This window comes from Podarcis cretensis (assembly GCF_951804945.1).
Source record: "Podarcis cretensis genome assembly, chromosome: 8".
In the NCBI taxonomy this organism is placed as follows: Eukaryota; Metazoa; Chordata; class Lepidosauria; order Squamata; family Lacertidae; genus Podarcis; species Podarcis cretensis.
Window position 1 is genome coordinate 40,045,429 of NC_137177.1, and position 18,042 is coordinate 40,063,470.

Here is an 18,042-nt window from a genome sequence, read left to right on the forward strand (position 1 = left end):
GAGCATTCCGCTGAGCCAGCCGGGCGAGGGAGCCGCGAGCAGACGGGACGGGCGCAGCGCCGAGGCTGGAGCGCCAGCCCGCCACACAAAGGCGATGGCCGAGGCGCGACGGCGACAACAGCAGAGGCGGGCGGGAGACAAGTAGCGAAGGGGGCCTGGCTAGGCCCGGGGCGAGGACGGCGGCGGCTCGTGCTGTGGACCGAGAGAGGAGCGTCCAGTATGGGAGGCGGAGGCTGCCCGCAGCCCTCGCTGCTGCTGCTGCTGCTGCTGGGGGTTCTGCTGCTGCTGCTGCAGGCCTCGGCGGGGCCGGTCCCAGGCGAAGTGGACGCCGAGGTAGGTCCCCCGCTCTGCTGCGCTTCTTGTTGCGTCTTGGCCAGGCAGGCCGCCCGGGCAAGGTCTCCCGCCTGCCCGCCGGCCGAACAAAAGAGCGGCGCCCCGGGGGGAAGGGGCGGACTGGGCCCGCGGGAGGCGTCCAGGAGGTGGCGGCGTCGGCGGCGGCAGCAGCAGCCCCCCTGCCTTGCGCTCTCCAGACGGCCACCTGCGCCCCGGGCACCAGCCTGGAGAGCGCAGGTAGTCGGTGGGGCAACGTCGCAGCGCGCTGGCTCGGGGAAGACCCAAGCAGCCGAGGGCCCACGTGGGGGCCCCAGGCTGCTCCCGCCCCACTGCCCGGGAAGGGGCCGAGTACAAATAGGGGGGAAGCGAGTCTGGCCTTGGAACAAGAAACCCGTGGGAAGAGGAGCGCTCAGTTCTTGTCTGTTTCGGCTTGGGGCTTGATGGCCTGACAGGTGCCCAGCTATGCCCAAATTATGTGGGGTTGAGGGGTGCTGGGGTCGCCTTTTATTTTGCTCTTAAGCTTTGGAGAGCTTTGATCCAAGACTGGAAGAGGGAGCTTTCTTGGCAAAGTCCAAGTGTAAAGGGCAGAGGAGAGCCCTCGGTTCTAGATCAACTCAGGACCCAGGCCCTGCTTTGGCTAGGTTGCCACCGTCTTCCGGACAGCCTTTGCCAAGTTGGTACCATCCTGATGCTTTGGGCTGCAGCCCCAGCCAGCACAGGCCAAGGTCGGGGATGGTGGCAATTGTGATCCAAAATATCTGGTGGGCACCAGGTTGGTGAAGGCTGCTGGGAACCTCAACGCTACCTCTGCTTTCCAGAATGACTGTTCACAAAAAAAGGGGGGGAGGATACCAAAGGGGTTCTTGTCAAAAGATTGCAAACTTCTCATCCTGGTTAGTTTTGTCCTCACCCACCTGGACATGAGTGGCAGAGGTTGGCAGCCCCAGGACCTGGGCTAGAGCTGCAAGGACAGGTGAATGCCTGCAGTGGCACCACCCAGCACAGTCAGGAAAGTGCAGGGAAGCCCAAAACACCTTCCTGGGGGGAAATAAATAGGGGGTGGGAAGAGCTTTGGGCTGCAGCTCTAAAAACAGGCACAGTTGGCAGCAGATGCCCTTGAATCAGTGGCTGGGAGGACCTCCTGTCTCAGAGGAGATGTGCATCAGGGAGCCCAGTGGTCTATGTGTTCACAGGCTGCAGCAACAGCACACACACACCTGCCATGAGTAGTTGTGGTGTCTGTGTTTGCATTTAGTGAGGTGCTGAAGCATTTTCAGCAGAGCCTTCTCTTGCTAAGTTACAACTTGCATGTTATCAGTGCCAAGACCGGATTTCTATTCTAATAATTCAATTGGATTTTTTAAAAATGCTCTCTTCACAGCCTGTGAGAGCAATACAAGCCAAGGTCTTCTCTCCCCCCCCCCCCCACCAGAGGTGAGAGAACTTTGCAGGAGGCTTTGGGTGTGTTAGAGAGCAGCTGGCTCAGTATTAAGGAAGTAGTTGCTTTCCTGCAAGGCAAAATGTACAGAGACGTGAGTGAGAACTTAGGCTGACTTTGAAGGAATGGTGCAAGGCGGCAAATGTGAAGTCTGCCTATGCCAACCTGGTGCCCTGCAGCTCCCATCAGCATGGTGTGTTGGGTGGGGGCTGATGGGAGTTGTAGTCAGTCCAGCAACATCTGGAGGGCACAGGTTGGGGGTGGCTGTATTGTCTTAAAAGGGCAAGTTTCCCAAAATTTATTGTCACTGGACATGGGGAGGTCACAGAGTTTGAAAGAATCTTGGTCTTGGCACTGATGGGGACGGTGCAGCTTGAGGGAAACTTGGATTAGCAAGGCTCTTGGGCTCATTGTCAAGGAAACAATGCTTAAAACAGGCATAGGCAAACTCTGCCCTCCAGGTGTTTTGGGACTACAACTCCCGTCATCCCTAGCTAACAGGACCAGTGGTCAGGAATGATGGGAGTTGTAGTCCTAAAGCGTCTGGAGTGCAGTGTTTGCCAATGCCTGGCTTAAAACCATATTTTGCTGGCATCTTACATCAGTTTAATTGCCTTGCCTCTCCTGGTCATCTTCACAGACTTGCTGATTTGTTGGACAAGGAAAGGGCACATACTCTCACCTTGATATCCCTCTCTGTGGTGTAGTGGTTAGAGTGTCAGACTAGGACCTGAGAGTCCAGGGTTCAAATCCCACTCAGATGTGAAGTCACTTGGTGACCTTGCCTCTCAGCCTAACCTATCTCACAGGGTTGTTGTGATGGTTAAACGAGATGGGGGAAGAACCATGTACGCCAGCTTCAGCTCCTTGGAGAAGAAGGTGGGATATAAATGTAATTAAATAAATGGTGGAATTGCCCTAAAGTGACAATTTTCAGGAGTCACGTGTTGAAGAAGTCCAATATATTACTCACCAAGAAACACTAGCAATTCCCACCCTGGTGATTTTGAACATCTGGGATAGCCGAAATTTGGATTATAAAAATAATATGCTACTTGCTAATGGCAGCAACTGACCATCACACACTTTGGAAAGTACACAGATAAACCGACGGTGGAAATTTGGTATGTAAAGTTCATCTGCACAAAGGGCTGTCAAGAAAAGGGTCTTTTACCCAGTCTCATTTGACTTTATTAAATATATAAATTATAGAGCAGAGGAAACAAATATACCAGCAGAAACATGCAAATTTATGGAGCCTGTGATAGCTAAAAGACATGACAATGGAGATCAGTGACCAGGATCTTGGGAACTCTTGTGTTGTACACTGTAGACTTGTAGAGCTCTTGTTTAATATTTTATTTATTTTTACTTACCCTTGTTGTAATTCTGGAGATTTCTCTCATGCAGTTGTTATTGGCAAATTGTAGCCTTGTCTTTACAAAATTAGTAATGATTAATCTTAAAAAGTGAATTAAACTTAATTCACATTTTTTTCTCGTGCTTCTCATGTATGACTAATACAAAATGGATTCTCTTATTGTTTGGTTGTTTTCTTTGTATGATTGTTATTAATATATTTATTCTGCATTATTGATAGTAAAGCATATTTTTAAAACCCAGTTTAACTAGGGATGAGGGGGGACCAAGTCAAGGAATGGGGGTCCTCCATATGTAACAAGGCGTCTGCTGCACTACTTCCAACCTGATGAAAATCTGTTGTCTGCCTCCACCTTATGATTCTGTACCAGCTGCTCATTCACTAGACAATTGTCCTATTCAGGAGTTGGCTGAGAAGCCGACCCACTCACAAGATTTGTTGCTAGCTGGAATGTCCCTCATGGACTAAGGGCACCTCAGACTGAGCTGATCTGTCCAGGGGTGGGAATCTGTCCCTTGGGCCAAATTGGACAGGTGGGCAGGGCCACATCCTGCCAATCACACAATGCCATTATGGTGCTTAATAGTCTTGCCTTTTGCAAAAGGGCTATGTGAAGCAGCTCTGGTAGCTAGAGGGGGGAGGCCGGGGCTGTCTGAAAGGGGCTTTCCCTTTGCAAAGGTGTCATTTGGGCAATGGGTGGGTGTCAGCAGGGTATGGGGGAGTTCCACACAATTCCACAGTTACCACCACCAACCCTTTTCAAGTAGAAGGACAAAGGGCTTTATTCCTAGCTCATCAGATGATGAATGGGGATTAAATCCTGATACCTAGGCTGCAAAATCCTGTTCTTAGATGAGGCAGGATTATACCCTGTCCTCCTGCCCATCAGTTGACACCACTAATGGGGAAAATGGCTTCGTGGGCCAAAATTGGCCTGCAGGCTAAAGGCCATTCCTGTTTCATGAATAGTCTTGGTTGCCAGCCTGAGAAATGTGTTCATGCAGCAGGGCCTTCTCCCTTCAATTTCTAGTCTGAAAATGGGGGCCACCACCTAATAACGGCTACATATTAATTTGTAGAAAGTTTGCCAGTGTGACAGTAGGGCTTAAACTGGAGGTCCTGGGTTTTAACTCTTGAATGGGCACACAGGAAGGGTTCTTTTATTTTATTTTAAGGAATTGTCTGACACAAAATACATTGAAAGTTGCTTTACTTTTGGAGTGCTTGACAATACCCCATATAAGGAAGGCTTAGGCGTTTTAAAGCAGAAAGGAAATATTCCAGCTGTGTGATTGCAGGTGGTGTGGCTTTTTGCACACTGATGACAAGGCTCCTGTTCACTTGCAGGGCTGGTTACAGTTCTATGGCTACCTTCCGCAGTCCAACCGCCAGATGTCCACCCTGCGCTCAGCTCAGACCCTCTCCTCAGCCCTCTCTGAGATGCAGAGCTTCTATGGCATCCCTGTGACAGGCATTCTGGATGAAGAGACAAAAGAGTAAGTTTTTTCCTGTTCAGAAGGTCTTCCTCCTGCAGGTCACCTGTGATGGGAAGAGGCATTTCTCCTTCTTGGAGAACTGAGGCAAGGCAAGGGGAACTCCAGGAGGATACAATGGGTGTTGTGAAGGACACTCCTTCCTGCTGCCAGCTCAGCCCTCTCTTCCGCCATCCTTTTGCCACTGATCTTTCTGTTAGATGGGAGTTTCCTCCCTCTCTCCCCATCCTTCCAAGCACCCAGTTGCTCACCTTAGCACTTTGCAAGAGCAAGGCAAGTGGAGATGGGGGCGACTTCCTTCAGCTTTTAATGTGGGAATTCCTGAATTCATATCTGCAAGAGAATCACTTTTGAGCAAGTGGGCATGGGTGCTGGCTCTTGGTGTCCTGTGTACCAAGGGCTTAGGCTTGACTGTCGCTTGCAGGTGGATGAAGCGGCCCCGCTGTGGCGTCGCCGACAAGATTGGGGCTCAAGTCAAGGCCAACATGCGGCGGAAACGCTATGCACTGACTGGGCGGAGGTGGAGCCAGGCTCACCTGAGCTTCAGGTATGTTCCACAGCTGCTGAGGCATGAAGCAGGACTGTTTGGGGAAGGAACCTTTGGTGGGGGGCAGGAACTGGCTGTAGAGTTGACAGAAGCATGAAGACTTTGCAAATGTCTTTGTGCTTTAAAATGTGCATGATGCAATTTTGCAGAAATACGCTTGATAATCATCTTTAGATTGCAGAGTCTGGAATTACAGAATTCAAAACGCTTTGAGAAACAAAGGAGAGATGGGCAGCATTAGGAGGGGCAAAGTAGAAGATGGGGAGGGAGCATAATTCAGAAGCCCCACCCCTTGCTGACTTTTCTACGCCACCATAAAAACTAGCAATATCTCTGAAGAACAGGAAGCTGAAATTAGCCTAGGAAGTTTTACCTTGCATTTTGCACTGGGTACTGCATGGCATTCATATGGATTATGCTGCGAGTGGACAGAGAGTTCCCTCATTTGGTCCCTGCTGCTTTTCCAGAGATGCCTAGAATATCTGGGTCTGGATCCTGCAGGAGGGGGGGAAAAGCATTCTCCCTATAGATTGTCTAGGACATTAAAGGCTGACCAGTTTTTTGTGACCTGAGCCTCTGTAGGAAACGGCCTGCCTCGTCAGCTGTGCCACATACGCTGGGCACGAAGGTGGTGGTGGCAGCAGCGATATATAAACCCACATGTGGGTTGAGGTACAGTGGAGGAAAAAAAAACCCAGGTGAGACCTCAAGATCAAATGCAAAGTTGCCTCTTCTTAGCAAAAGGGTGACCTGCCCAGATGTGCACTCAACACACCCTCTCCTCCTCTGCCTGCTTGCGTTTTCTGGAGCACCAAAGCCTCGGCAATCACAATTTGAAACAGGGGCCAGTTGCTTCTGTGAGCAGGGCAGTCCACTCTCCATTCATTCTTGCTGTAAGCCTCTGTGGAATTCATCTGCCAGTCTTTGCCTTTCCGCTACACCTGCCTTTCAGTAACTTGGCTGGTGTGCATCTTTGCTGCTGAAGGGCTCCTTGGGACTAAAAGGCACGTGGCGTTGCTGCTGTGGGGAAGGCTTGCCTTGCATGGTACCCGCTTCCAGTAATGCCCATCCTTCTGTGTTCCCAGCATCCAGAACTACACAGAGAAGTTGGGGCTCTATTACTCTTACGATGCCGTCCGCCGAGCCTTCCAGGTGTGGGAACGAGTGACGCCCCTCATCTTCCAGGAGATCCCATACGATGAAATCCGGCACAAGAGGAGGAAGGAAGCAGACATCATGGTGCTCTTTGCCTCCGGATTCCATGGGGACAGCTCCCCCTTTGATGGCACCGGGGGCTTTCTGGCACATGCATACTTCCCGGGTCCCGGTATGGGAGGAGATGCGCACTTTGACTTGGATGAGCCCTGGACCCTTGAGAATGCCGACGTGTCTGGTAAGGAAGAATCTCGGGCCTGAGAAGGATGTAAGGAAGGAGTGCTCTTCTTGCCATGGGCAAAGGGATCTGACGTTGACATTGGCCTGGAAAACCAGGAACCTCAGCTGGGCCCTGCCTAGTGGTTGGCCATGGGTGGGGTTGGCTGGGATTCCTCTTCCACGTCAGCCTAATAAGCAGTGGAATCGAGGGGAAATGTTTCTTGTCCAGTGCGGAAGTGAGTGGAGCTGGGGAACGATCCTTCCCTGTTGTCAACAGGGAACAACCTCTTCCTGGTGGCCGTCCATGAGCTGGGGCATTCCTTGGGCCTGGAGCATTCCAACAACCCCAGCGCCATCATGGCTCCTTTCTATCAGTGGATGGACACAGAAAACTTCCAGCTGCCAGATGACGACCTTCGTGGCATCCAGCAGCTCTATGGTGAGTGCCAGGCAAACAAGGGGTGTGTGTGTGTGTGTGTATGTTTCGGGACTGACCATCAGCTGTCATATGCATGTAAACAAGAATGCAAGATTGGCTTGAGCCTTAGACAGATGCTGTGTTATCTTCCCCTTTGTTTGGAAGCTTCTTCATTCATCAGCCAGCCGATATATTAAGCTGTGCAGGACCAGGCAGTGATCTGAGACTGGGCCTTTTCTGTGGTGGTGCCTTGGCTCTGGAATTCCCTTCCTGCTGAGAAGTGATTGCTGCCATCTTTGGCTAGCTTTTGACATCAGTTAAAAATATGTTTATTTCCCCTGGGCTTTTGGGGGGAGAATTGACCTGACACTGAGCTAGTTGATTGTCTGATGTGACTTCTGTTGGGGGTTCATTTCATGTCAAGTTATAAATTACCTGTGAATTGTGTATTTTGTTATATTTTAACAGTTCTGATTGTGTTTTTATATATTTTAGTACTTTTTTAAAGTCATGCTCAGCTCCTATACCAGATGAAGGGCTGGATATAAGTTGCAATAAACAAAACCCTCTCCCTCTTTTCTTCCTCCTGCCCCACCAACTCAGGTCCTCCAGGGGGACAGCCTCAGCCCACCAAACCCCTCCCTACTGTGGTACCCAGAAAGCCAGGTCCCAAGCCTCCTAGACCACCCCCTCCTGGCAAACCAGCCCAGCCCCCCAGACCAGGCAACCCAGACCAGTACGGCCCAAACATCTGCGACGGGGATTTTGATACAGTGACGATGCTCCGTGGGGAGATGTTTGTGTTCAAGGTACCTGTAGCTTCCTCTGTCCTGCCTCCATGGTTTCTCTCTGCAGTTACCAGAGTGATGCTTCAAGATAAGAGTCTGGCTTGTGCAATGGGGTGTTGAGGGGAGCTCAGGAATAACTGTGCCCCGAATTCCAGATTTTGTGACTTGTTCAAGTGTCCTAGACCCCTTCCCTCCTCTTGTCCTAGGGCTGGAGCTCCTAGGCCTGGAGCTCTTGAAGTGGGCAGCAAGCAGTGGGATATGAGCCTTATTTGCCATGATGATGGGTGGCACCTACCTGTGGGCGAACCTGTGAATAGGAGAAGGGTGTGGGTGTCATGCCCTAGGACCAGAATCAGCAGGCCTGAGCTTCCTTTCCCCAGGGCAGGGGGGAGGCTGTAGAAAGTACTTGATTCGCATGCCAGAGGTTCCAGGTTCACTGCTCCTCATTTCCATATGCCTGAAACCTTGGGGATGGACATTTTAGACAGTACTGAGCTGGATGGGCCACTGGGCCTGACTTGGTGTTAAGCAGCTCCCTGTGTTTTTTTATCTAGGGTCGCTGGTTTTGGCGGGTTCGTCATAACCGGGTGCTGGACAACTACCCCATGCCCATTGGGCACTTCTGGAGGGGCCTCCCTGGGAACATTGATGCTGCATATGAGAGGCAAGACGGGCGGTTCGCCTTCTTTAGAGGTGAGAGAAGTTTAAAGCAAAGGCCCCATAGAGGGTCTCCTGAGTTCAAGAAGGACACTGACAAACTGGAACGTGTCCAGAGGAGGGCAACCAAAATGGTCAAAGGCCTGGAAACGATGCCTTATGAGGAACGGCTGAGGGAGCTGGGCATGTTTAGCCTGGAGAAGAGGAGGTTGATATGATAGCCATGTTCAAATATATAAAAGGATGTCACATAGAGGAGGGAGAAAGGTTGTTTTCTGCTGCTCCAGAGAAGCGGACATGGAGCAATGGTTCCAAACTACAAGAAAAAAGATTCCACCTAAACATTAGGAAGAACTTCCTGACAGTAAGAGCTGTTCGACAGTGGAATTTGCTGCCAAGGAGTGTGGTGGAGTCTCCTTCTTTGGAGGTCTTTAAGCAGAGGCTTGACAACCATATGTCAGGACTGCTCTGATGGTGTTTCCTGCTTGGCAGGGGGTTGGACTCGATGGCCCTTGTGGTCTCTTCCAACTCTATGATTCTATGATTCTATCGAGACAGGAGAAATATTCTGTGTGTTTTCTCCCTCTCCTTCCCACTCCAAAATGCCCCTGTGGGTTTTCCTGACAGACTCCTTTCTCTTCTCCTTGCTGTGGGGCCAGCAAAAGGATGGTGGGCGTTTCATGGGCACCCCTCAGAAAGTCCATGTGTTGTGTTTTACCTCAGGGCCTGGAGTTCAGCCCAAAGAGCTGTTCTTAAAACTCCCTCCTGTGCTCTTTAGGGTGGGTGGGGAAGCTGAGTGTTGTGTTCTGGCCCCCTCTGTATTACCATTATCATCATTCATATAACTAATCACCCACCCTTCAGCCTAAGGTCCCAGGGCAGGTTGCCAGCATTAAAGCACATTATTGAAAAACAGTTTGAAACAACTGACAATTACAGAAATCAGGTTGGTCCAAACAATATGCACTTCAAGTGTGAAAAACCAGGATTAAAAAGTAGCGTAAACAGACAGACGCCTGCACTCAGCACTGAAACCAGCAACCTGACCCACCCACCCCATCCTGCCCCATGCAGATTATTGAGGTGGAATAGGCAGGACTTGATAGATGCCATAGAATTAGGCATGGAGGTGGGGGGGGGTTCCCCACAAGAAAGACAGGCTTCTTGTGTGCTTCATGGCCCAGCCTCTGCCTAATTTTCTTTTCTGCCCTTCCTCCAGGGGATCAGTACTGGCTTTTCCGTGAGGCAAATTTGGAAGCGGGTTACCCGCAACCCCTGACCAGCTACGGACAGGGCATTCCTTACGACAAGATGGACGCAGCCATCTGGTGGGAGCCTACAGGGCACACCTTCTTCTTCAGAGGGGACAGGTGGGTAGCTGGCATGTGAAAGGCAGCAGCAGGGCTTTTTTCCCAGCCAGAACTCACCAGAACTCAGTTCCAGCACCTCTCAGCCCAGCACCGTTGTCATTATAAGAGAACAAGGGAGGCATTCTTGGTGAGTTTTTCTAATAGCACTTGGTGGCAGGATCTTCAGATGGCTGGAGAATCCCTAGATTTTTGCCTCCTAACCTTCCCAGGGCCTGAGGCATTTACCAAAGGTGTGGGCAGGGTCTGTAAAGAGGTCCCCAATTCAAGGACAACGTTTCCCCCCTGCCCTTTAAGACTAGCACTTGATAAAGAAGTATGGATGGTGAATGGTGAAAGAAGGGCCAGTGATTCACATTTCTGCATTGCAGGGGGGGGGGTTGGACTAGATGATCCTCAGGGGTCCAACTCTATGATTCTATGATGCTAGGTACTGGCGCTTTGATGAGGAGAGCCATTCTGTGGATCCAGGATACCCAAGGAAGATCAGCGTATGGGCCGGAATCCCTCATGCCCCCAAGGGAGCCTTCTTAAGTTCTGATGCCAGTAAGTAGAAAAGGATTCTGACCTGGCAAGACAAATGTGGACTCTCAGTATAGTGAGCAGAGTAGCAGCTTGAGGAGCAGGTTGCTTAAGTTATGAACGCTAATAATGAATATTTCGTTAGTGCTGTTGGAAGCAGGAGACCAGAGAGGAGAAAGACGGGCATCAGGTCACAGGACATCGGGGACTACAATTCCCATCAGCTCATGTTCAGGAATGATGGGAATTGTGGTGCCCTTTACAGATTTGCGATCCTTGCATTAGATGTTACAGGGATCCTTGCATTAGATGTTACTGCACTGAAGATGATGCTGAAAAGAGACCCACATCTAAACCCTTTGTGAGGAAGGGGGGAGAAGAAAGAGATCTGCAAAATAACTTTTTTTGTAAACCACTTTCAGGTTTTCTTACAGTCAAGGAGTATATAAACGTTGTTAAAATAAAAGAACTTTTTAGAGCTACCTGCTAAACTAAAAACTAGCAAGTTGGCATTCAAATGTGGAAATGCCAGTCTTGTAGCAACAATATGCAGCTTGTTGAAGTCTGCTTCCTTACTCCACGGGAGGATAGTTGATAACCCTATTTGCAGGTCACCCAGTAAGTCATGCCTCTGAAGGAGCCTTTCACTCCTCCTTACTCTCACGCAGAGCGAGGAACGAGACACCATCGCCGGCTTCACATCATGTTTCAATTAGGGATTGTGGTTTTTTCTGCTCCCGAGAAACCACGCCCAGTTAACCAAGAAGAAAACTTGGCTTCAGATTGTGGTTTGTTGGGCGTGAAACAAAACTCATGATCCTTGTTCGAAGCCGGGGGGGGGGGCTTCTTTCCTCTTTGTGTAACCTGAGAGGAGGAAAAGAACAGGTCCTCTCAGGTGTATCCTTGGTGAGCCAAATTACTTTTTTATTTCTTTTTGCTGCCATTGCCCAAACTGGGAGTTTTGGGAAGCTAGAAAAATTTGCTTAGAGAGAGGGCACAGATCAGGCCCCCTAAGTTGGAATAAGCTACCCTACACTCCATGATTTAACTGTGGTTTACTATGAGGTGTGAACTGAGTCAATGTAAAGCCAGCTCCTTAAAAATAACCCAAGGAGTTCTTGAGAGCTACTGGCCCATCTGCTTGAATTATGTCCCCCATGTGGACTGTAAAGCATGATCACAGTAGCAACGCTCTGCTGAGGAATGAATGGATTGTTTTTTTCACCATGGAGCTAACTGAACAGTAAAGTCCTGCAAGAATCTGTATTAGGACCAATAGGGTTAAATATATTTATTGATAATCCAGAGTCAGGGAATGATACGGTGATTTAGTTCGCAAAGGGCTTCAAATAATTCATAACAGTGGAAGCCAATGCTTAATGATACAAGCAGCTAAGAATACACCAGAATATCATTATTTATTTTTTTCTTTCATTCATTTAAAAGCATTTTATATACAACTTAATATTTCAAAAATCTCTAGGTGATTTTATAGTCTAAAAATAAACAATGTATCACAAAAACAAAACCGGTTAGAGAGTAATATAAATACGTATAAAGTCAATATAAAAGTGGATTAAGCAGGAATTCGGAAAAAGCAAACACATAAAGCAGATCTTAAGAGTCAGAGAAAGCCTGGGCAAACAGAGAACGTGAAAAAGCTGTGAGCCGTGGAAGGGGACCCCAACTAACAGTGCCTACCACCTCCTGTTTTCCAGCCTACACTTACTTCTACAAAGGCAGAATGTACTGGAAGTTTGACAATGAGCGGCTGAAAACAGAACCCGGGTACCCCAAGTCGATCCTGCGGGACTTCATGGGATGCCACGACGAGGTGGCCACAAACCCCGACCCTGGTCGCAGGTGGCCTGATGTGGGCAAGCCTCCCTCCCGCCCCGATGGCCCGGGGCAGGACAAGGAAGAGGAGGTGGTGGTGGATGAGGAAGACAATGTCGTGGACACTCACCCTGCAGAGAAGGACAAGGAAGCCGAAGCAGAGGACGATTATAGTGATGGCGTGGGAGGCGGCCGGGAGCAGGGTCCTGGCCATGGCAGCGATGTGGACATCGTGGTGCACATTAACGATTACCCCCTGACCATGAGCATCATCATGGTGACACTGCTGCTCCTGCTCCTGCTCTGCATCCTGGGCCTCGTCTATGTCATTGTGCAGCTGCAGCGGAAGGGCACCCCACGCATGCTGCTCTACTGCAAGCGCTCCCTGCAGGACTGGGTCTGAAGCCACAGCTGACCTGGCTGCTGCTACTGCTGCTGCTGCTGCTTCCACACCACCTCCAAGCTCCATCAAGAGCTTTGGAGCACAGGACAGGTGGGGAAACTGCCTTGTCTTCCCCCGGGCATCTCTGGAGGAGAAGCTCTTGAAGTCTCTGGGCTCGTCTGGACCACGGCTCCCAGCAGAGTCTTTTCACAGGAAGGTCCCCCATCCCTACCTTTGTGCCTCAGCCTTGGATACCCCGCCTCCCCCCAGGCATGGGCAGGTGGAGGGTGTGTGACTGACCTCCCCTGTTTGATTGGCCTGCCCGAGTGACGGACAGCCCTTTGGAAAGGGTGCGGCATGTGGCCTTCTCTTAACCTGTGGGTCTCGTCCCCCCTCGTCTACCTAATACACGCATGGCAGTCCAGGCCTGTTTGCAGGTCTGAAGGAGGGGGCCCTGCTTCCCCAATTTGTGTCTGTGCCACCCCTGCTGTGCATGTACTCCAGAAACTGTGACCTGATGCCCCCCGCCCCCTTGGGGGTGGGAGAGACACTTCATTGCCTGCCAGGGCAAGTTGCTGAGTCCTCCCCCATCCCCAGCCAATGGGCTGCCCTGGACAGGTTGGTGTGCCCATGGATATCTGCAGATGCGTTCTCCCTTGGGCTCAGTAACCGACATCCTGAAAACCTTGACTTTTATTTTCAAAGGTGCTTCCCATCCCACCCTGCCTCTTTATTTGCAGAGCGAAACGTGGGAAACTTTTCTACTGTAATTGCCAGAGCTACTACTGCTGTGAGGAGATTGCGCAGGAATATTTGGAGAAGGGACTGTTTGGGTGCCCTGTGTGTGTGCATGTCTGTGTGACTGTCTCCTTCCCACTATGTGACTACTGCTCCTTACCTACCTCTCCCCCCGCATTTCCTACTTCTCTTTGTTCCCATTGCCCTGGTCTTTGCTGCATATCTTGGAAGCAGACTCTGCTGGGTGGAATAGCCTTGATGCAGACATAGCCCTGGGGTTTGGGTTCCTGGGCTGCCTTGGAGGCTGTTGGGGGTGTTGTGCTGTAACTGTGAATGAGGAGTGACCACGTGGCTTGATTTCTGAGGCCCCCCTGTATCACTTTGGAGTAGGCGATGATTCAGCTCCTCAGAGGAGGGACCTGAGCTGGTGTAAGGATAACCCCTGGGCTTTGGAAGGCTGAGGACCAGTTTGTCCATGGAATATATCCTCTCTCCCAAGGAAGGTGGAGATGTACATTCACATTGCGTGAACTGAGTGCATGAGACATTCGCACAGGCAGTTCACCTGAAAAATTGGCCACGGAAATTGCGCAAGTGTGCATTTTCCTGAAAGTGGGAGATGCAAGGAGGATGGCTTTACTAAACCTATGCAGGGTTGCAGAACTCGGCTCAAGGCCATGAGAGATTTATGTTGAGATCAGTTGGGCACTAGGGCTGCTGTCCCAACAGGTTTTGTTCTTTCCAAAGAGACTCTGCAACCACTCCTTGCAACACAGCTATAGTTCCCTTGGTCTCTCAAGATGCACTTCCAAGCAGCCTCAGTGTTTGAGGGGGAGCCTGCCCCCCTTCCTCTTTGGCCACTCTCTTGCCTCAGAGTTTCTGCCTCCAACTACCAACCGCCTTGCGTCGCAACAGGCAAAAGAAGCAAAGTTGCATTGATTTACATAGATTTCTGTGACTTCCAAGTGCCTTCACATAGCATTTTGGGGTGTATTTCTTTGGACTGTAAATAGGAAGGATTCTGTAACCTGTACATGTTATACAAATTAAGCTGGCCTGCTTGTACGATCATTTATTCTGCTTCTGTCAATGGTAATGAGGACCAAAGAGCAAAGAACCCCCTACCCCTTCCCTAATCACTGGAGAGCTAATTTAATGGCTCTTTTCCCTTTCTGAGGCTTCTCTAGGTGTTTTCATCTCAGCTTTACAGATATTAATATTTTTATGCTTGAAATTAGCACCATATTGTGGCTTGTCTTCCTGTTCTCTGAATCTCTGAAGCTGAGCAGACTGAGAATCCTCTCTCATCCCCCCTCCCTTTCTCATTTGTATTTAAAACATGATTGCCCTCCTCAGTCTTCTCTACAATGACAGGAACACAATCTCCTTGATTCTGAAAAGGGAAACCCCCATGCCAAGGAGTTGCCCCACAGGCCCTGTTCCTGCCCACTGCCCTCCTATAGGCTTTTTAGCCTCTTATCTCTACACTATTTCTCTCTTTAATAATAATAATTACATGTATTTTTGAAAACCTGGAGCTTTGGAAGCAGAATTAATGATGCAGCGTAAGCAATTGCACATAATTTTGGGGGGTTTTTTTGTGGGTGGGTGGGAGTCCACATATAAACCTGGCTGTCTGCATGAAGAAAGTAAAACCACCCCTACTTGGAGAGACCCTCTTCAGCCCCTTGCTCAAGCCTAGCTCAATTTGTCCTGAATATGTTATTTCCAGAAAAGTGAGCTCCAGAACACATCAAATAGTTGTTGTTTAAAAGACACACCATTTTGCCTTTCTTAAGAGCACCCAGGTTCTCGTGTTCAGGCCAGGCCTGGCAGCATCTGCTTCTTTCCTCCTGATCCTCACTTGGGGTCCTGGCCCCAACTCTTCCCTCTTCCTCTATTGTTGTTGCAGAAGTCATCCAATATCTAGGTTGACTGACTTGGCAAAATGAGCCTAATTTTGTGCATACACTGGTGTAAAACTTGCTGCTGTGAGTGTTGACATCTCTGTGGTAGTGGGGTGGGGGTTGTGGCCTGAACTCAAGCAGTCTCCCCCAGCCCTGCCCTTCATCCTAACCGACTTTCTCTCCCCCCTCCATTCTAAAACCACAACAAGCTGTCTCCTGCTTTTACATTGATGGGAGCAAAGCAGAGTCTTGTGCAAAAGAAGAAGAAGAAGAAAAGGGGGGCACCAGGTCACAAGTAGAACTTCAGACACGGTTGAACCCCGAAACTTTAAAACAGCAAGAGAAAATGAAACCCCAGCTTTGCTGTGGGGATGAGGGCCAGCCTGCTGTTCTCGGAGCGTGCCTTCGATGGGCCGAATATATTGGTGCATCTCCTAAGTGCAAAGACTGAAAAGCCAATTAATTTTCAATGCTCAGAACTACCAAAAAATTAAAACATTCACAGCTTGCCAATAAACCACAACATTTGTGCTGACCTTTAGGTTTTGAAGTGTGGAACTCATTTTGCCTCCAAGTGCGCTTTCAGCAATTTTCTGTGGCGTCTATTTCTTTTTAAGAGTTGTGTTTTCGATAGGATAATGTCTGCCTGGAGCTCTGGGTTTCCCCATTTTGTTCCCAGAATTGCCATTTTAGTTAGGTATCTGTTGTCCGTTAATCATTTTGTGGAGATTATAATGCCAAAGGGAATAGTCTCTTCCACACCCACCTTGTGTGTCTCCTGCAAAGCCACCAGTGATGCTGATGGCTAAGAATGGGGTGGATGTCTAGGCTCTGGTGCCTGAGATAGGTCTTTTGGGGAACCACACTATTCCTGGGACTGTAATCTGTTTTAGCTGGTTTCAATTTTAAATCACCTGCCCTGGGACCTGCGGGTAAAGGGGTAGCAATAAATCTAATAATAAAAATAACAAAGTATGCTTGCCCTACATGCACTTCCTTGTTGAAAAGGCGGCAGGTTCTTCCACACACATAGACCAGGGGCACTTTGGTCTGCATCTTCCTGCTGTAGAGAAGGCCTTGGTGTTGAGTCCTCTTAGGTAGCAATCCCTGATGGCTCTCACTGGTGGCTTTTGCTCTGCACACACACAAAAGCCACTAAGGCAACAGGTGCCAGGTTGCACCTTGCTCCCCTGTGCTGTGCACACACACCACACCCTGGTTGGCTCCTGTCTTCTGCCGACAAGTTTTATACGTGCCGCCTCTACCACTTGTGTTCAGTTGCTGCATAATAAACACTACCCCAGCAGCTGCCAGTGGCCGCTTCTCTTTGTCCACCTCGAGAACAGGGTTCCCTCTGTTGCCTCTGTGTGCATTCATTAACCCAGAGGTCAGAAGAAATGAGCTTCAGTCGCAGACGCTTGGCTCCTGCCCTGGCTTCCTGGCCTAGCAGCGGTGCAGCTGTGCCCACTTGAGACGTGGCTGCAGGAAGCAACTAGGAAGACTGGGGTGCTCCTGGTGCCTCTGCTATGGCATCATCATCACCACCCCAAGCTATATCTGGAGGAGAGCCGAATTGGGCGGGTGGGTGTGAAGCCAAACGGTTGACAGTATCAGTAGGGAAGTTGCAAGGAGTTCAGCAACTACTGAGCAGTGTTAGCTTGGAGGGGAGCAAATGGCTACTGAGCATGTAGGGGCAAGAGCCCACCTACCCACCCACCCCCGAAACAATTCTATGTGCAAAAGCTAACTGGGCTGGCAGTTCAGTTTTGCTTTAACACAGAACTGGTGGGAAACAGGGTAGCTTAGGAGGAGCAGGAGGACAGGTTATGTTGTAAACCTTAGGCTCTGCCCTTCAAGCAGAGTTTAGGGTGGGTTTAGAGGAATGACTCGGAAGCAGGCAGATCCAGGGCCAGGGTTAGAAAGGGAAACATTTGTGCAGTTCAAAATCTGAGCTCTACAAAACACGTATAATGTTAGCTGATGAGAAAAGGAACTCATGGAGGATAATGTGAGAAGTGTGTCATCCAGTATTCCCTGGGACCCTAAACCCTAATCAAGCAGGCCTCCTTTTCCTCCCCATGCCAAAGACATTCCCCACAGACTACACTGCTACTTTTCCAATGCCGGATTACCAAATAAGCAGAGTGGACACCGGCCGAGGGGCCCTGCAACACCAGTTCAAAATAATACTGATTTGATCTTGAAAAGAAAATTATAATCAAGCTTTCTTAGGAGATAATTTGCAAGGGAGATTTCGACTGCCTAGGGGCCTCCAAAGGGTTTAATCCAGCAATGGACTTTCCACAGTGTGTTCACCAATGTTTCCAATATTCATGAAATAATTCTGCATGGGGACTGCTTTCCTGATAAGTTGTGTGAAGTTGTCCGTGATACAGTGAGGGTGGTGATGCCAGAAAATATATAAACAGGGATGCTGAGTACTGTGTGTGTGTGTGTGTGTGTGTGTGTGTGTGTGTGTATGGGTTCATCTTGCTCTTCATTCTTCTTATAGCCTTGACTCCAAATGAAGTTTCCTTAGAGTTCATGACACCTGCTGTGCACAGCTTGAACACAAGATGCTTCTGCATTAGTGCTGTCAAATCCCAGTTCTGCTGTTCAGTGACGTCTTCTGTATGTAATAAACAGTGGCTCTGAGAAACAAAGAGTACCGTATTTTTCACTCTTGGATGCACCGGACCATAGGAGGGGGAGAACAGGAATCCCCCCCCTTGTTCTCCCCCTCTAAAACAAGGTGCGTCCTGTGCGTTCAAGGTGCATTCACCCGAAGCCTCCGGAGCCCAGCGGGAGTTCCCGCTGGGCTCTGGAGGCTTTGGGTTCCTTTCGACCTGCTCTTTGGGGCT

The 18,042-nt window shown here is 49.7% G+C and overlaps 1 protein-coding gene across 1 annotated transcript; it reads left to right on the forward strand.

The window, feature by feature from the left end:
• Positions 1 to 50: 50 nt before the first annotated feature.
• MMP15 (matrix metallopeptidase 15) lies at positions 51 to 15,716 on the forward strand. Its single transcript, XM_079988410.1, has 10 exons — positions 51 to 333; positions 4,500 to 4,648; positions 5,070 to 5,192; positions 6,278 to 6,585; positions 6,844 to 7,005; positions 7,588 to 7,793; positions 8,327 to 8,465; positions 9,649 to 9,799; positions 10,227 to 10,342; positions 12,037 to 15,716. Exons 1-10 carry the CDS (start codon positions 220 to 222, stop codon positions 12,555 to 12,557), a joined length of 1,989 nt encoding a protein of 662 aa, XP_079844536.1. The 5' UTR covers positions 51 to 219; the 3' UTR covers positions 12,558 to 15,716.
• Positions 15,717 to 18,042: the final 2,326 nt, after the last annotated feature.

Coding starts and splice junctions, on each gene's coding strand:
- MMP15 (XM_079988410.1), top strand. CDS start 220: ATGGGAGGCGGAGGCTGCCCGCAGCCCTCGCTGCTGCTGCTGCTGCTG. Junction 334..4,499: donor CAGGCGAAGTGGACGCCGAG/GTAGGTCCCCCG, acceptor GTTCACTTGCAG/GGCTGGTTACAGTTCTATGG. Junction 10,343..12,036: donor CTTCTTAAGTTCTGATGCCA/GTAAGTAGAAAA, acceptor CCTGTTTTCCAG/CCTACACTTACTTCTACAAA.